Source organism: Colius striatus, chromosome 3 (assembly GCF_028858725.1).
Source record: "Colius striatus isolate bColStr4 chromosome 3, bColStr4.1.hap1, whole genome shotgun sequence".
Lineage (NCBI taxonomy): Eukaryota > Metazoa > Chordata > Aves > Coliiformes > Coliidae > Colius > Colius striatus.
Window position 1 is genome coordinate 74,650,682 of NC_084761.1, and position 15,489 is coordinate 74,666,170.

General features: G+C 37.1%; 1 protein-coding gene across 6 annotated transcripts in view; it reads right to left on the bottom strand.

The window, feature by feature from the left end:
- Positions 1 to 15,489, bottom strand: part of N4BP2 (NEDD4 binding protein 2) — a 43,070-nt gene that overhangs the window by 8,457 nt on the left and 19,124 nt on the right. For 4 of the 6 annotated variants that reach the window (XM_061994211.1, XM_061994210.1, XM_010202059.2 and 1 more), the window contains 9 exons: positions 14,236 to 14,312; positions 12,342 to 12,497; positions 8,922 to 11,218; positions 7,499 to 7,584; positions 6,541 to 6,583; positions 5,360 to 5,604; positions 2,929 to 3,047; positions 1,497 to 1,635; positions 1,203 to 1,388 (listed from right to left, as the gene is read on the bottom strand). In XM_061994211.1, coding sequence (XP_061850195.1) covers positions 1,203 to 1,388; positions 1,497 to 1,635; positions 2,929 to 3,047; positions 5,360 to 5,604; positions 6,541 to 6,583; positions 7,499 to 7,584; positions 8,922 to 11,218; positions 12,342 to 12,497; positions 14,236 to 14,312 — 3,348 coding nt within the window. Of the gene's footprint in view, positions 1 to 1,202; positions 1,389 to 1,496; positions 1,636 to 2,580; positions 2,713 to 2,928; positions 3,048 to 5,359; positions 5,605 to 6,540; positions 6,584 to 7,498; positions 7,585 to 8,921; positions 11,219 to 12,341; positions 12,498 to 14,235; positions 14,313 to 15,489 lie in introns of those variants that run through there. The other 2 variants (XM_061994212.1, XM_061994214.1) reach the window with 2 other exon arrangements.

A 15,489-nucleotide genomic window follows, 5' to 3' on the forward strand; every position in this document is an offset into this window, starting at 1 on the left:
TCGTAACTCTACCTTGCAGAAGATTCCCAAGACAGGTTAAGTTCCCTAAGCATAAAATATTTTTCAGTAATAAAGATACCTTAGTTTGTCTTTTTATTACCTAAAAAAAAAAAAAATATTAAATTTCCCAATTGTATTTGTCATTATGGCTAAAAATGAAAGATAGGACTTAAAATTATATTTCTATTTAAAATCATGTAGCCCTTCATTTGGAATCTCTCCAAACTTCAAGAATATATAAATAAAAACCATAAAGAGTTCATTATAAAGAGCAATAATCAGTATTTCCTACAAGCATGGTAATAATCTAAACATTTGGTGTGATATGTTATACCAATTACAAGAAAAGTTTTTTAAGACAAGCAAGTTCAAGTGATTTTTTTTCTTTTGTGTCATGACGTGACACATAGTTTAGAATTAAATGCTTCTATAATGTGAATTCTTACCATTTTTTTACATGCTATTAGATCAGTGAAAAGCTATTGCCTTTGAAGATCTTTGTAACAGAACTTTTAAGAGTGGTTTAAATGAACTGTAAATGGACGGCTCTCATGTGGGGGCACTGAGAAACCAATGCACAGTAACGATTACAAGAATACTTGATACTTACAATCAAGAATGTGATCAATGGTAACCAAACTGGTACGTATCAAGAAATGTGCTTGAATCAAGACCAGAGAGCCTGTGCTCCAAGGCACACAAGACTGAGCAGCCAAAGATCTACAGTCCAAGACCAGATGGATGGCAAAAAGCATGGCATACCACACCACATTTATCCAAATGCAAGACAGACTACATCAAGAGAGATAGTGAGGAAGCAAAGACAGCAGCCAGCAATCTTGACCAAGAATTATGGAGGATGAAGTAAGCAAGATTCTGAGGCCAAAGATCACATCTTAATACCTGTCTGATTCCCAAAAAGCACAAAAGATGTGTCTAAAAATGGTTCATCACCAATTATGAGGAGTGGACATACAGAGGATGTATATTTGTTGTAGTCTATGTCACACTAGAGTGAACCCTGGCCAGAGCACATGGACACAAATCTTGCTGCTTACAAGCGTGTTGACATGAGAATGAAATCTATGAGACAATGAGCATGTGTGACTAAGTGCTACATAATGTTATCTTTTTTATCACTTTTAATTGAATATTTGAGTACCTGTATCAACTCAGGTAAAACTCACAATATTTACATTTACCTGATGTGCATAAAATGCTGCCACAGGCTTCATACCCATGCGATAGGCTTCCCCAGCCTTTTTCAAACATTCCTTTCTCTGCTGTTGGTGACAAAAAGCTTCTGCTCTTAAATCAGCATATTTTGGATACTCAAGATCTTGAAATATTTCACTCAAAGGATCATCCTCTTCCTTATTTTTTTTCACCTGTAGGAATTTGCAATGTTGAAGCTAAGTGTGCATTGTAGCGTACTGTCATTAATACAGCTTTCGATACATTTTGTACCTCCTATTCAAAAGAAATAAATAAATTACCTTCTTCTCCCGGCTCTTTGCAGCACTGTAGGAAGAGACAATTTCATTTTGCTGAACACTATCTTTAGCTATAACTGTTTTTACAGGATCTGCCTCCAGAACACAGTTCAGAAACTGTTCAGTTTGTTCTAAAGAGTAGCTGTAAAGGAGAAGTAAAATCTGTGACTTCACAAATATATTAATAGATGATACATTTATTAAAATGCATATTACAAAGCTTGATATTACTACAGAAATAGACAACAATGTAAATAAAAAACTGAATTGGACTTTCCACTTTATTATAAAAAGGCTAGCAGATTCACTGTATTGCATCACTGGCATCAACACACATGCAGTCTTGATTAAAACATAACTGAGGGGCTCATATATTAAACGAATAATTAAATACTAAAGTAATTTGCATCCTATCTTAATCAGACAATAATTGAGGAGTAAACACTGCTTTTCAGGCTAGATAAGTTACTTCATCTTAAATCTTCTCTCATCATGGTTACGACAGTACAAACTAGTTTAAAACCAAGTCAGTTTGCTGAAAAAACCATCCAGTAAAATCCTTGTATTTCTAGTCAAGTTTTGTTATTAAATTTAATGAAATATGAATAGGATATCAGTTGCCATCACATTTCCAATAAGCCTTCTTTCTTCTTCTTGCTGTTCAATAAGCAGACAAGAGGAAGATTGATCCAAAGTAAAGATAGATTTTGAGAAAGGTAACAACACTATGAAGAGAATTTCAATTTAAAAACAAGATAGTGAAATGTCTGAGCTGTAGAGATGGATGAAGGTTGTATTTTAAGCATCTGCCAAGGAAAGGTTTTGATAACAACCTGGACAAGCAGAGAGATTGACAAGTAGGCATGTAAACCCATATGCAGAGACAGACATTCAATTGGCCAGGGATGAAAAAAGAAGTTTCCCTTGAAAAAAAAGTTCAGTTCTCAGGAACTCAGATTTAAGAAGTTAGCCACATAGAATGCAGAAGAGATGGAGAGATAGCACATCCCTTCAAAGTTGGTGTAGTAACCAGGAAAGTACTCACAGCTAACATCAGGTGATGGCAGTTTTTATCTTGGACAGATGGCATTTTCTGTTAACCCACTATTACAATTCTCACTAATTTCTCCCACTTGATTTAAGCCTCAGATCTAGAGTAAATAAGCAGTTCCACTGACAGTCAGAGGTCAATAGTCAGAGACATTCTGCCGCATTCTGTCTACCCACAAAAAAAAAAGAAACAAGTCTATACATAGAGTTTTCATGCTCTTTTTGCTTATAAAACTAGCTAGTTTTGCCTTTATTTAGGTCTACAAAAAGCAAGCTAATTTGGAAAAAGTAATTTTTTATCAGTATCTTCACATTTAAGACAGTAACTGCACTACCGTGTGTTAACCAAATACTATTTTTACAATGAGCTTTAAAGATTTCTTACTTGTTGTCCTTGAAGACATCCATTAAGAAATTTTGATTAATAGTTGGAAACATCTCAAAAAGTTGCTTCTCCTTTAGCTTCGCAGCACAGTCTTTTCTAGCCATAGAAGGAACACGATTCTACCCAGAAGACAAAGGAAAAATGTTATAATTTTTTTATTAGAACTAAATATAGCAAAGGCAGAGCAAATCCACCTTCACTGTTATTTGTTAAGATTTTTAAAAAAATATCTACTCAGTAGGGATGCACACACAGCACATCACATGCCAATATCAGCCTGATATCCTGATTTGATGAAAATAGAGACAGGTGTATTGTACAGTACTGTGCAGTCATTTGAAGTGATTCAGTTGGAGCTTCCTCTTAACTTGGGACAAAACAAAAGGAGGATTTCTTTCTTTAAGAAGAATTTAAGTTTTGGAATGCATTCCCTGCAAAGTCTGTCTCTCTATATTGAGGTCCTGAGGTTGAAACATTTTATTATTTGGTGAGGGCACACCTGGAATACTGTGTCCAGTTTTGGGCCCCTCTCTACATGAAGGACATTGAGGTGCTGAAGAGGATCCAGAGGCAGGCTGTCAAGAAAGTAAAGGATTTGGAGCATGTCTCATACGAGGAATGGTTGAAGGATCTGGTACTGTTCAAGTCTGGAGAAAAGAACAGTCAGGGGAGACCTTATCGCTCTCTGGGTCAATCTGTTCTCCCTAGTGACAAACAACAGAACAAGAGGAAATGGCCTCAGGTTGTGCCAGAGGAGATTCAGGCTGGATATTAAGAGGAATTTCTTTACTGAAAGGGTTGTCAAGCATTGGAATGGGCTGCCCAGGGAGGTGCTGGTGTCACTGTCCCTGAACATGTTAAAGAGATAGTTGGATGTTGCTCTTAGGGAAATGGTCTAATGGTTGATAGGGCTGGGACAAAGGCTGGACTCAAGGATCTTAAAATGTCTCTTTCAGCTGAAATGATTCTACAATTCTATGACTATTAAAGAGTGTAAACTTTTTTGTGTGTGTGTATCTTACAGAATCACAGAATCTTAAGGGCTGAAGGGACCTTGAAAGATCTAGTCCAGTCCCCCTGCCAGAGCAGCACCACCTAAGTAGGTCACACAGGAACTCATCCAGGTGGGTTTTGAATGTCCCCAGAGAAGGAGACTCCATAAGCCATCTGGGCAGCCCGTGCCAGTGCTCCCTCACCCTCAGTGAAGAAATTCTTCCTTGTATTTCTTTGGAACCTCTTATGTTCCAGCTTATATCCATTGCCCCTTGTCCTATCATTGGCCATCACCGAGAAGAGCCTGGTTCCATTCTCCTGACACTCATCCTATCTGTATTTGTAAACATTAATGAGGTCACCCCTCAGTCTCCTCCAAGCTAGAGCTCCAGCTCCCTCAGCCTTTCATCATAAGGGAGATGCTCCACTCCTTTCATCATCTTGATGGCCCTGTGCTTAACTCTCTCCAGCAGCTCTCTAAAAAAATCTATACTATAGTAAATCTATTTGTGAAGTTGTGCTGAGAAGAAAGTATAATTATAATCCAAAATAAGTCGGACTGATCATGTCAATACTTATTTAAAAAAATAAGTGGTGAAAGCAAAGCCAAGCTCCACTAAGTCAAACCAAAAATAAAGCTGCGGACATCACAGTTGTTGTTATCAGTAAGCCACATCCATGCAGTTAAAAGACAGAATCCACAAGCAATTTTTTCAAAGTACGGGCTAATCCATCCAACTTTCTATACCAGTAGAAACGAAGGTCCTCTTTATAGGACAGCTACTTATTAAGACAATTACAAAGGAAAATGCCTGTCCTGAAGAGATGCCGGGCCGCAGAGGGCAGCATTAAGCACACACCAACTAGACGGGGGATGGGCACCGTGACGGTCGTACAGAATTAATACCAGTCTTTTTTAAAAACTACTGTTTTCTGACAAGTGGGTACAGAAATCTGTTTGAGATTAACCTTAAGTACTTATTTTAATGTTTCATCCATTAGGAATGTTGTGGACATTAAAATCAATTAAATCCACTTCTAAACAAACAAGGCATGGAGTTAATGAAGAACTTTTCTTATACTGTTTTCCCAATAAAAAGTGTGGGAAAATCACACTGATCTTTGTTTTTAGGTGAGCAATCAAAAAAACAATTCAACCAAACACAAATGCTAACCTGTATAGTCAAATGCACCATGATCTGTTTGTGAAACAATCAAAATGTTACATTTTAAAATGAGATTTGTATTTTGAAAAACAGAAACATCTACCACAAGCAAACTCTCGTATCACAGTAACCAACAACATTAATTGGCATGCACTTGTCTCTCACATTCAGGCTGCAACCAGCAGCACAGGGATTAGTCACCAGATAAGACATACTCTGTTTCATTAACAGTAATGAATTTAAACTGCATTAAAAAATGGTGCTACCCATACCAGGTCCTGCTTCTCCTGCATAGCTATTTCTTCGGAAATTATTTGTCTGAGAGAAACTTTCTGAATCTGAGCATTCCAGTGATCCATAAAAGGAAAAACATCTGATGCTGCAGTTTTTTCAGTCTGTATACCATTAGATGAGTCTGAAGCCCAGCTCATTTTTTTCTTCTGTATTTTATTGTCTGCATTCTGAGATAACAGCATTTCTGAGTCATCTGTATCCATCTGTTGAATCACAGTAGGACCTTCAAAAGCAATAAAAGCGAGGTAACAAATAAAACAATTAGCTTATATTTATAAGAAAAAAACACCACAATTAAGACGTTTTCAACATAGGTGGTTTGGATTTTGTCAAAAAAAAAAAAGTATAATTAATAATGCTAAACCCGAAACAACACATTGTTTTCACCTTCCTCACTTCTATTTCCCAAAAACAGATCTTACCTATTTTGTAAAATAAAAGCAAAACCATCAGACTCACCGAATTTTCATGTGTTTAACAGCTGTAAACTACCTTGAACATACCTTAAGTGGGGAGGTTTATTTGCTTTTAAGAGAATTACTGACTGATGTGTTTACCTTCCTCTCCTCCACAACTTAAGGACAGATACTAAACAATCTGGTTTTACACATCTAATGCTAACAGCACTGCTTGGTCATTCACAGGGAGATTTTGCACCCACTAGACTGCCAGAGATTTAAACACTTTTTGAACAAGGACATATGACTTCCTGCTATAATCAATTCCCCTGACAAGAACAAAAACACATGAATGTTGTGTTTCTGACCTCATTCCCTCACCTACAGAAATCTTAAATCTGCTAGTAATCCTCTGGATGCACCTTTTCTTGATATAGAGATTACAGAAGTCTTAAAAAAACAGCTGTCTGATCTAGCCAGAACTTCTCTCTAGATTCTCTGAAGTGCACAAAATGACAAGCTTTTTGTTTTCATCTACCTGTGACTAATGATTCTGCTCATAATTACTACTTCTTTTTCCACCCACACCTCCATAAAAGAATGGTAAATGGAACTAAAGGCAATAAACAAAAGTTCAGCTTAATAAATGAATACATTATTTTTTCAATAGACAGAATATTTGCAACCTCACTCAAGGTTCAAATAATTACTTTATAATGAGAATTAAGTCTTTTTATCATGCAGAGAAATACATGACATACCTTCTGCAGACAGCTTACATGATTCATCTCTCCTCTGACGTTTCTAAATAAAAATAGTGAAACCATGAATGTTGTAAGCAAGCTATAAAATTTGAAGTGAAACTTTGCAAGTGTTAGCTTCCAAGTAAATTAGCTTCAAAATAATGTCTTACAGTATTTCTCAAAGATTGGCTATTGTAAAAGAAATGTATTTAAAAAAATAAATGTTAATTTTCAGAGACAGAACTATCTTTCTGAAAACACATCAAACTAGAGGAACATGCCCCAGTGCTAAGATTTCATAACCTTATTTTAATAAAAATGCCAAAAAGCATTCTGAGTTTCATAGCCTTATGAAGGAATGGAGGATATCAATTAATGTACACAGAGATGTTTTGTATGCATCATTACTCATAAGAGAATTCTTATCTGTTAAAACACCAGTAATGATTCTTGGCCAGTGGAATTTTTAATCAATTTTGTAGTGAAATTGTGCATTATGATCCTTCTTTTTAAAGAATCTTGTTTTGTCATAAGGCACTCATGCAGCTTCTTCATCCCTTAAACTGTCTTTCAACAGCTTCAATGATTCTGACATACATGATGATATAGGGGTGATAGGAAGAAGTCGGTACACAAAAAGTTCCATTTAAACATAAGAAAAAACTATTTCACTGTGAGGAGGAAGGAGGCCTGGCACAGGCTGCCCAGGGAGGGTGTGGAGTCTCCTTCTCTGCAGGTTTTCAAAACCCGCTTGGACACGTTCCTGTGTGACTGATGTAGGTGGACCTGCTTTGGGAGGGAGGGTTGGGCTCAATGGTCTCTAAAGGTCGTTTCCAACCCCTACCATTTTATGATAATTTACAAACTACTGTGTAGATACTTGTATTTTATAAATTCAGACTAACACATAAGGAGATAACTGCTCTGACAAAGCACAAGCATGCCATACCATACCATAAGCAAGAAATTTACTAACCAGAATAGATTCTTTCCATTTTTCATGAATCACTTTTGCCAAATTCAGATCAATATGAACGACACAGTCCTCAACAGTTAATGATCCTTATGGAAGAAAGAAAATATAGTCATTAAAGCAGTCTATAAAAACTTAGCTAAGCAATTAAGTACAGTAGCCTAGACTTATTAATTCTGGAGATTCTGCACAAACTGTCATGCCTGAAAAAAAAAAATTCAGCAACTGTCAAGTTTAAAAGAGAGCAATCTACACAGAATTCATTATCTGGTGCTCAAAATCTTAGAAAGGGTAAGAAAAAGCAAGTTAGTATTAGCTGTATCTTGAAACATGAATAGCCCAAACAACTACATTTCTCCTCCTTTTTTTCTAACAGAAGCTTCTTTTACAAAGCCACTGTTCATTTACAACCAGTTTAATTTGTGAAAATATAATTTCCCCTATTTCATTGCAATCCACACAGAGCTGCTTTTATTTAACATACATATTTGCCACTGCCCAACAGCAGTCACATCTCTCCTTTCACAAACTCAGAGATGAAAACCCCAAGTATTCCCTCTAACTAAAAGAAATGGCAGGAACTATCATGGTATCACAGTGCTACATCTCTTCCCTAAAAGATCTTTGTGATACTGTTTCAAAATGAAAGGGGCAAAAATTAATGTATCAAATAAAAAAGATGGGGCATATTTCAGACACAATGAAACACATTTCTGCTATCAAAAGAAAACTTTTCGGAGGAGGAGGAGGTACGCATGGAAGGCTAGGAGTCCAGCAGTCAAATCCACCAATATAATAGGTATCCAGGGTTTCATGTAAGTAATCTTCAGAAGAAGAAAAAAGGAAAATAAGTTATATAGACCCTGTGTTTTATTTTTGTTTTTTTCTGTCAGGCTTGATGCACGTTCAAACTGCTTATGGCTTCCTTCATCATAGTCTCTCAGCAGGCTAGTCTGTTTTCATCTTTTAAGTATACCCAGACTTTATCTTCTTCTTTATCTTCTAAACCATTTGCCTTCTCCTTCCCCAATTTAACTGATGCCTAAAGCTTTCTTTTTTTCTTTTTTTTCCTGACTAGTCATAATTTGCATCTTCCTCATCATGTTAATACCCCTTCAGAGTTTGAATATAGGCTCAAAGGCCTGTTGCCCCAAATGCAAATAAGCCAATCTACTTTCATACTATTTTAAAGTATATGCATTTAGAAAAAGACAAAGGCAGAAGGTAGCACTACTGCATTTATGCCACTCTCAGTTCAGCTCCATTTTTGGATAAAAACCAGCAAACAACAGTATCATGAGGAATTTGCAAATCTGTTCCCTAAAAATTAAACATGAAGGGAAAAATGTACAGGCAAAAGGAAGAAAGGTTTTCTTACTCAAACTGAGTTTTTTTCATAAAAATGTGGATACAATTATGCCCATACCTGCATCAATGCCAACAGGCCCAAATATTTCTTTCAACTGAAGAGCCAGTTCAGGAGGTAACGTTAGCTCTAGGCAATCTATACTGAAGGCTGTACGTGATGCTGGTACAGGGCTTTGTGTCTTGGCTTTAGCTTCATCCCAGCTTGGAGTTTCAACTTCTTCTTTACCATATATCTCATGGGAACTCCTATGGGTTTCTTTACCCATCTCTAGTTCTTCATCATTCCTAGGACTGCCCAGAGGTGCATGACCTATTTCCAGTAACGATGCAGTCACTTTGGAATTCTCTGCATTGCTTTCTGAAGGGTTACTGTCACTTTCTTTATTTAATTCAAATTTCAAACTGGTAGAAGTCGTGTTAGGACCATGAGGCAAAGTCATGGATGTACAGAAACCTGCATCAAGTTGAGAGACTGGCTGCTTGTTTACAGTTTCCTCAACAGGACTCTCAGACTCTGTCTTCTGCTTTCCTGAAACAGTTGCCTCAATGACACCTGCTGCTGAGCTGCCCACTTCAGTCCTAGGGACTGCATCTCCAGAACTGGTCATGTCTGCTGAATCATTCAAGGAGGCAGCAGTCAACAAGCCAGATACAGTTGCCTTGGTAGTCTTACTCTCTGCAATGCTCAGCAACAAGTTCTTGTCTTCTGAAGGCTCAGAGATATCACTAGTCCCAATTATTCGCTGTGTTTCCTCACAGTCTTTGACATTCTCACCATAGTTTGTGGTTGCCTTGAAATCAAGGTCTGCGACACCTGTCTGAGTTTCTCTTACTTGAAAGCATTCAGTATCAACATCTATGCACAGCTTTTCATCAGAGTCTAACAGCAGACCTGTGGCCCAGTCTATGTCTTTGTTACATCTTTCATACAGATCTTTCAGAGCTTCAAATGAAACAGACTCAAAGAGCTTACACAGCATATTTAGCTTTTCAGTCTCATCAATACTGATAAGTTCATCTTCTTCCACAAATGTACTTTTATCGTGCATAACTCGATAGGGTATTTTTTCCTGACAATCTGAGGAGTTATCTACATCTTTGGGTTTGAAGCCATAAAACCTGCCATGCAATACTTTGGTAGTCTCAGGAAAAAGCATTCTCTTTTCTAATCTCCACAGGAGAGCAAAGTCTTGTGATTCAGTCTGTGAATAGCTACTTTTCTGCCTACATGAGCATGTATCCTGTTCTTCTTCTGTTGCATTAGGCATAGGCAAGTGTTCTTCTTCTTCTTTGTGATGGGGCAAATTGTTGTTTGTAAAAGTGAGGGCTAATTTGGGATGTTTCCTTGTTCTCTTATTTTGCTGGGTTTTTTTCTCATCTGCTGTTTCAGGTTGGTGCACATGCAAACTCTTTGTATTGGGTTGCTCTGCAGTGTTTGCAGGTGTCCCACGAAGCACATCTACAGTCTCAAGAGCATTTCTATTAATGTCACCTTCAGTATTTCCACTGTCATCAGACTGATTTGTCTTTCTCATTCTCCTTGACCTTTGTTGTCTCTGTTCTAATGAGCCTGAAACAGGCCAATATCCTATCATTTGTAGTTCAGGTGTAACTTCATCTGAACCAACAGAGGAACAGTTGAAGGCTACATTTTCTCCCTCATGTCCTTTTTCAACTATAGAGGTCCCAGGCAGGCCTGCTTGCTCTTTATTTAACTCAGGATGCTGCTGACTGAGCGTTTTACCTTCCTTATCATTCTTCAGAGCTTTTTCTAGTCTTCTAGCTCTTTTGACTCTCTGCCCCATTGTTTGTTCTACAGGCCAGTCACCTAGAAAGTTCAGTAGCTCAGGTTTACTGGATGTGTCTAAAGCTGAACTGCTCAGTTCCACTACGTTATCACTTGGTGTTGATTTTGGTTCCATACGTATTTCACCAGATTGTTCAACTTCCATTTGAACTTTGAGAATGTTGTTATCATTGTGCTCCTCAACTTCTCCAGTATGCAAGCACATAGTTTCCTCAGTTGTGGTTACATCAACCTCATCCATTTCTGTTTCAGTACTTTTTTCTATCTTTTCTTCCTCCTCTTTTTTCTTCTCCAAAGGCAGTTCTTTTTCTGCATGATCTGATAAATACACATCTAAGTTATCTTGAACAGCGCTGTTCTCGGAATTGTGTTCCACTGAGTTATTTTCCATTTCTTTTTCCTCTTTCTGAAAGTGTTCAGGACCACAGTTACTTTCTAATGTTAGAGAAGTACTAGGAAAGATTTTTTCATCTTCAGCTAATTCAAGAGGCTCTACATCAGAAGCAAAAGGTTTTTCTTCTGTTACTTTAGAATGTGCCTCTCCTTTTCTGAAAGATAAAATAGAACCAAAGATTAAACCAATTTCAAACCTTTTTTAAGCACTTGTCCACATTTTTTTAAGTTTTGGCTTGGCTACTTAGTATTTTCAAACTACAGACTAGAAACCACCATTTAGGACACTAATCATCTGGAGAAATCTAGTGTGAGGAACCTCAACACTCATTTATAAAAAAGAAGTAGCTAAGCAAAGTGGAACTTTCCTTGGTAAGTATCTCTTTTTTACTTCAGCATGAGGCTAAGAATACTTCTGCAGGTGTTTATTTTTCCCCATTCCCAGCATTCAGTTATAGACTGAAGCACTCTGTTGCAAAATCTTTCCTCTTTCAGATCAGCAAACCTGGTAAATATGCTTTTGTGTAATGACTGTTGCTCACTCCTGATGGCTCAATGCTAGTTTAAAAGTCAACTAGGAGAGGACGTGTCTTGTCACAGCACCTTTAACGATCAACTACATTCCATGAATTACTAGTGCACACTTCATTTCAAATACATTAAGCATGAAAAAACAAATGAAATAAATAACTACAAGAAAATCTGGTTTCCTATGCATTGTTACAGTGCATATACAGCATTACTCACATTAACCACTACAAAATTGTATTGTATACAACCAACATAAATTTAGCCAAGTTTAAATTAAATATTCTTAAGGGCAAGTAGACGACTCTTTACTACTGCACAAAGAAACCACCTTCTACAAAGACATCACCTAATACCAACACAGGCCCTCAGAAAAAGTAATTTGGTCCTATTTGGAACTACGTTCCTCTCAAACACATTTTATAGATTTTAAATGGTGTGTATCTACAACATACATCCAACAAGATACGAGAAAGTCAATCAAGATAAGCTTATTGAAATCTAACACACGTATTGAGAGGTTTTCAAAAAGACTAGCTCCTTTTACTGCTCATTTCTAGAAATCCTGAAATTCTCAAAAAAAACACATAAATAGAAAAAAAACCAGAAAAAATAGAAAACTATGTAGTGTATTTCTTATTTACTTTTTAATTCATTCACTGTTCAACAGCATTATCCACATTCCATTGCTATGCAGTCTGAATTTTGAGCCTTTTACTTGAGACTACAAAGTTAGTAAAAAAAGCTAACCTATGGTTTTCCTCCTGACAAGGACCTTCACTGTAGCCAGCTGCTTTTGATTTATTGGGGTCTGAAGAACCCAATATTGAACTAACAGTAAGGCAGCGTTCATATCGTTCCAACATTCTTTTGATCTTTTCTTTTGATACTCCATGGATGTTTCGCCTATGGATTAAAAAATAATTGAAAAATAAACATTTTGATTTGTATATTACAATGACAGAATGGAATAATTCAATACTAATTTAATTGTAATAAGTTTACAGAAAGTATGCACTAAGGCATTCAAAACCTCTGAAAAATTACCGCTCCACTTGACCTTTCCACCCCACCTGGTGGCCCTGTTCTGCAATAAAATGTTTTGCTTAATACTAAAATCTAAAAATGTACCAATAATGCAGGGGGTTGGACTAGATGATCTCTAAAGGTCCCTTCCAACCCCTACCATTCTATGATCTTCACATAAACATCAGAAACACACCATATCAGACCCTGACAGTGATGCAAGGTACCAAACTAGGTACAGAAGATTTCTGAATTCAGTCTTCCTTCTCCGGTTTGTTAAATGAAGAACTTAAAAATGTTAAGGAAAAATCTATTCACCTATTACTTAGAATACTCTTCAGCTAGAAATTTTTGGTGATTCTATTAAACACTACCAATGTGCTCTACAGCAGTTCCATCTAGAACAAGTGAATGGAAGAAGCAGGATGGCAAAACAGAAATTGAAGGTAGAGGAGAAAATGTTTAAGTTCTATTTTAGGAAAGAAAACAATCTTCCTTAGCTCACTTGAAATGTGGCCACTCTAAGCTAAGCATGTAAATTCAGATGACAACAGATTATTATGAAATCACAGAATAATTTACATTGAAAAGGACTTCTAGAGGTCAAACAGTCTAATCTCCTACTCACAAGAGGTCCAGTTAGATCAGGTCACCCAGAGCTTTGTCTTGTCAAATTTTTAATACCCCCAATGACTGTACAGGATGGGGATTGACCTGCTGGAGAGCAGGTCTGCAGAGGGACCTGGGAGTACTGGTTGACAGCAAATTAAGCATGAGCCAGGAACATGCCCTTGTGGCCAAGAAGGCTAATGGCATACTGGGATGCACCAAGAACAGTGTGGCCAGTAGGTCAAGCAAGGTCCTTCTCCCCCTCTACTCTGGTGAGGCCTCATCTGGAGGCCTGTGTACAGTTCTGGGCATCCCAGCTCAAGAGGGACAGAGAACTTCTGGAGAGAGTCCAGCATAAGGCCACCAAGATGATCAAGGGACTAGTGCACCTTTCTTATTAGGAAAGGCTGCGAGAACTGGAGCTGTTTAGTCTAGAAAAGAGAAGACTGAGGGCATATCTCACTCTAACACAAGTATTTACAAGGTGTTTGTCAAGAGAATGGGGAGGCACTATTTTCTCTTGTTTCCAGAGACAGGAAAGGAGGCAATGTACATAAGCTGGAACACAAAACGTTCCACTTAAGGAAAAGCTACTTCACTGTAAGGATGAGGGAGCCCTGGCACAGGCGGAGGGTGTGGAGTCTCCCTCTCTGGAGGTTTTCAAAACCCGCTTGGACACGTTTCTGTGTGACCTGCTTTGGCAGGGGGGTCAGACTTAGATGATCTCTAAAGGTCCCTTCCAATCCCTACCATTCTATGATTACACAATATCTATTGTTAACAGTATCTTTTGCAGGTAATTAGAATAAAGTGGCAGAAAAAAAAAATCTCCTAACACATATCAAGTCCCATAAAAGTTAATATTGTAGAAAAAACATTTCAAAGCTATAAAAATCCTGACTGGCATCTCGCTACTTCATCAGGCACTGTACTAAGGAACACCTTTTTAAAAATCATAGACTCTGAAACATATACAATCTCATAAGACAATTTTCCTTTACATTTTTACCTTTCAAGTTCTTTTGGTTTAAACTTCCACCAAGTGTCTGGTTCTCGGAACATGACTTTGTATTTGAACTGCTGAGCCTGAATAAAACAGATATAAAACAGAACAAGCCACATCACTTATTTCTTACATCTATGAGAAAGCACAGAACATGTATAGCTTGCTTCTTTAAAGGGTTTTTTTTGTGTTTTTTGAAACCAATTAAACATTTGGAATAATATACTTTTATTCAATGTTTCATTTCTGATTATATAAATGTAGATTTTAAAAAACATCCATTTGCATCTTTTGATATAAAATAAATGTGTGCCACAATCACAAAAAAAAAAAATCACTATTTTGTATCATCCCTTTAAATGTCCTCCTCCACTGAGTCAAGGCTACAGAACATCTTCTTTTTCCAGGTGTACAGAGCCGCTCCAAGACAGGGAAAAGCTCACTGCTTACATTCACAGCTGACCAGATGTGAGCCAGTTTCCAAACAACCCACTCGGTTACATTAACACAGCTACTGTGGAGAGCATTCCTGCCCCATGAGAAACTTAAGCAGGCTGCAAGTAAACAAGTCTTATATGGTCTAGTGTCATCATGACAGAAACAGAGTCCAAAGTCTAATCAGGAGAAGTGCCGAGTACTCCATTCCTGTTTTCAGAAGTTCTTATTGCCTTCCTAAACCTTGCACACCAAGGACTTAATTTATGAAAGAATTGTTAATCTGACAATTGTAAAAAATGCAAGGATAATAACACAAATTAAGAATTATTAATAAAAATGTAGAGTCTCTGTTTAAAAGCTGTCAGGTCTACGTACGCTCCCTCATGTGTTTCTATACCATGACAGGAGAAATTCCACATTTACTCTCTAATATTTCTTCCAATATATTATTTCTGTTAATCAGAACGAATTGTATACAATAATGCAGTTCTGTAAGTATAAAAAAAATTACTAATACTACCATGCAAAATGGTGAATGATCAACAGCAAAACAAGAACTAGAGTCTAAAAGTGCTGATGCTCATTTTGAAACTTTGAAGTGAAAAGGCGAGAAGCTCCAGAAAACCGGAGTATGAGAAACTTGTAACAGAGTTCACCAAGACATTTCAATCATTAAATATAACTTTGGAAGTTCAAATGTATATTACATATACTTAGTACTAAATAAAAGCTGGTTACTTTTAGTTGCTAAATAGAAGCACTATGCTACTAGTTTTCATTAAATAGTGCAGGTGAATTATTTTGACTACATCACTTCAATAA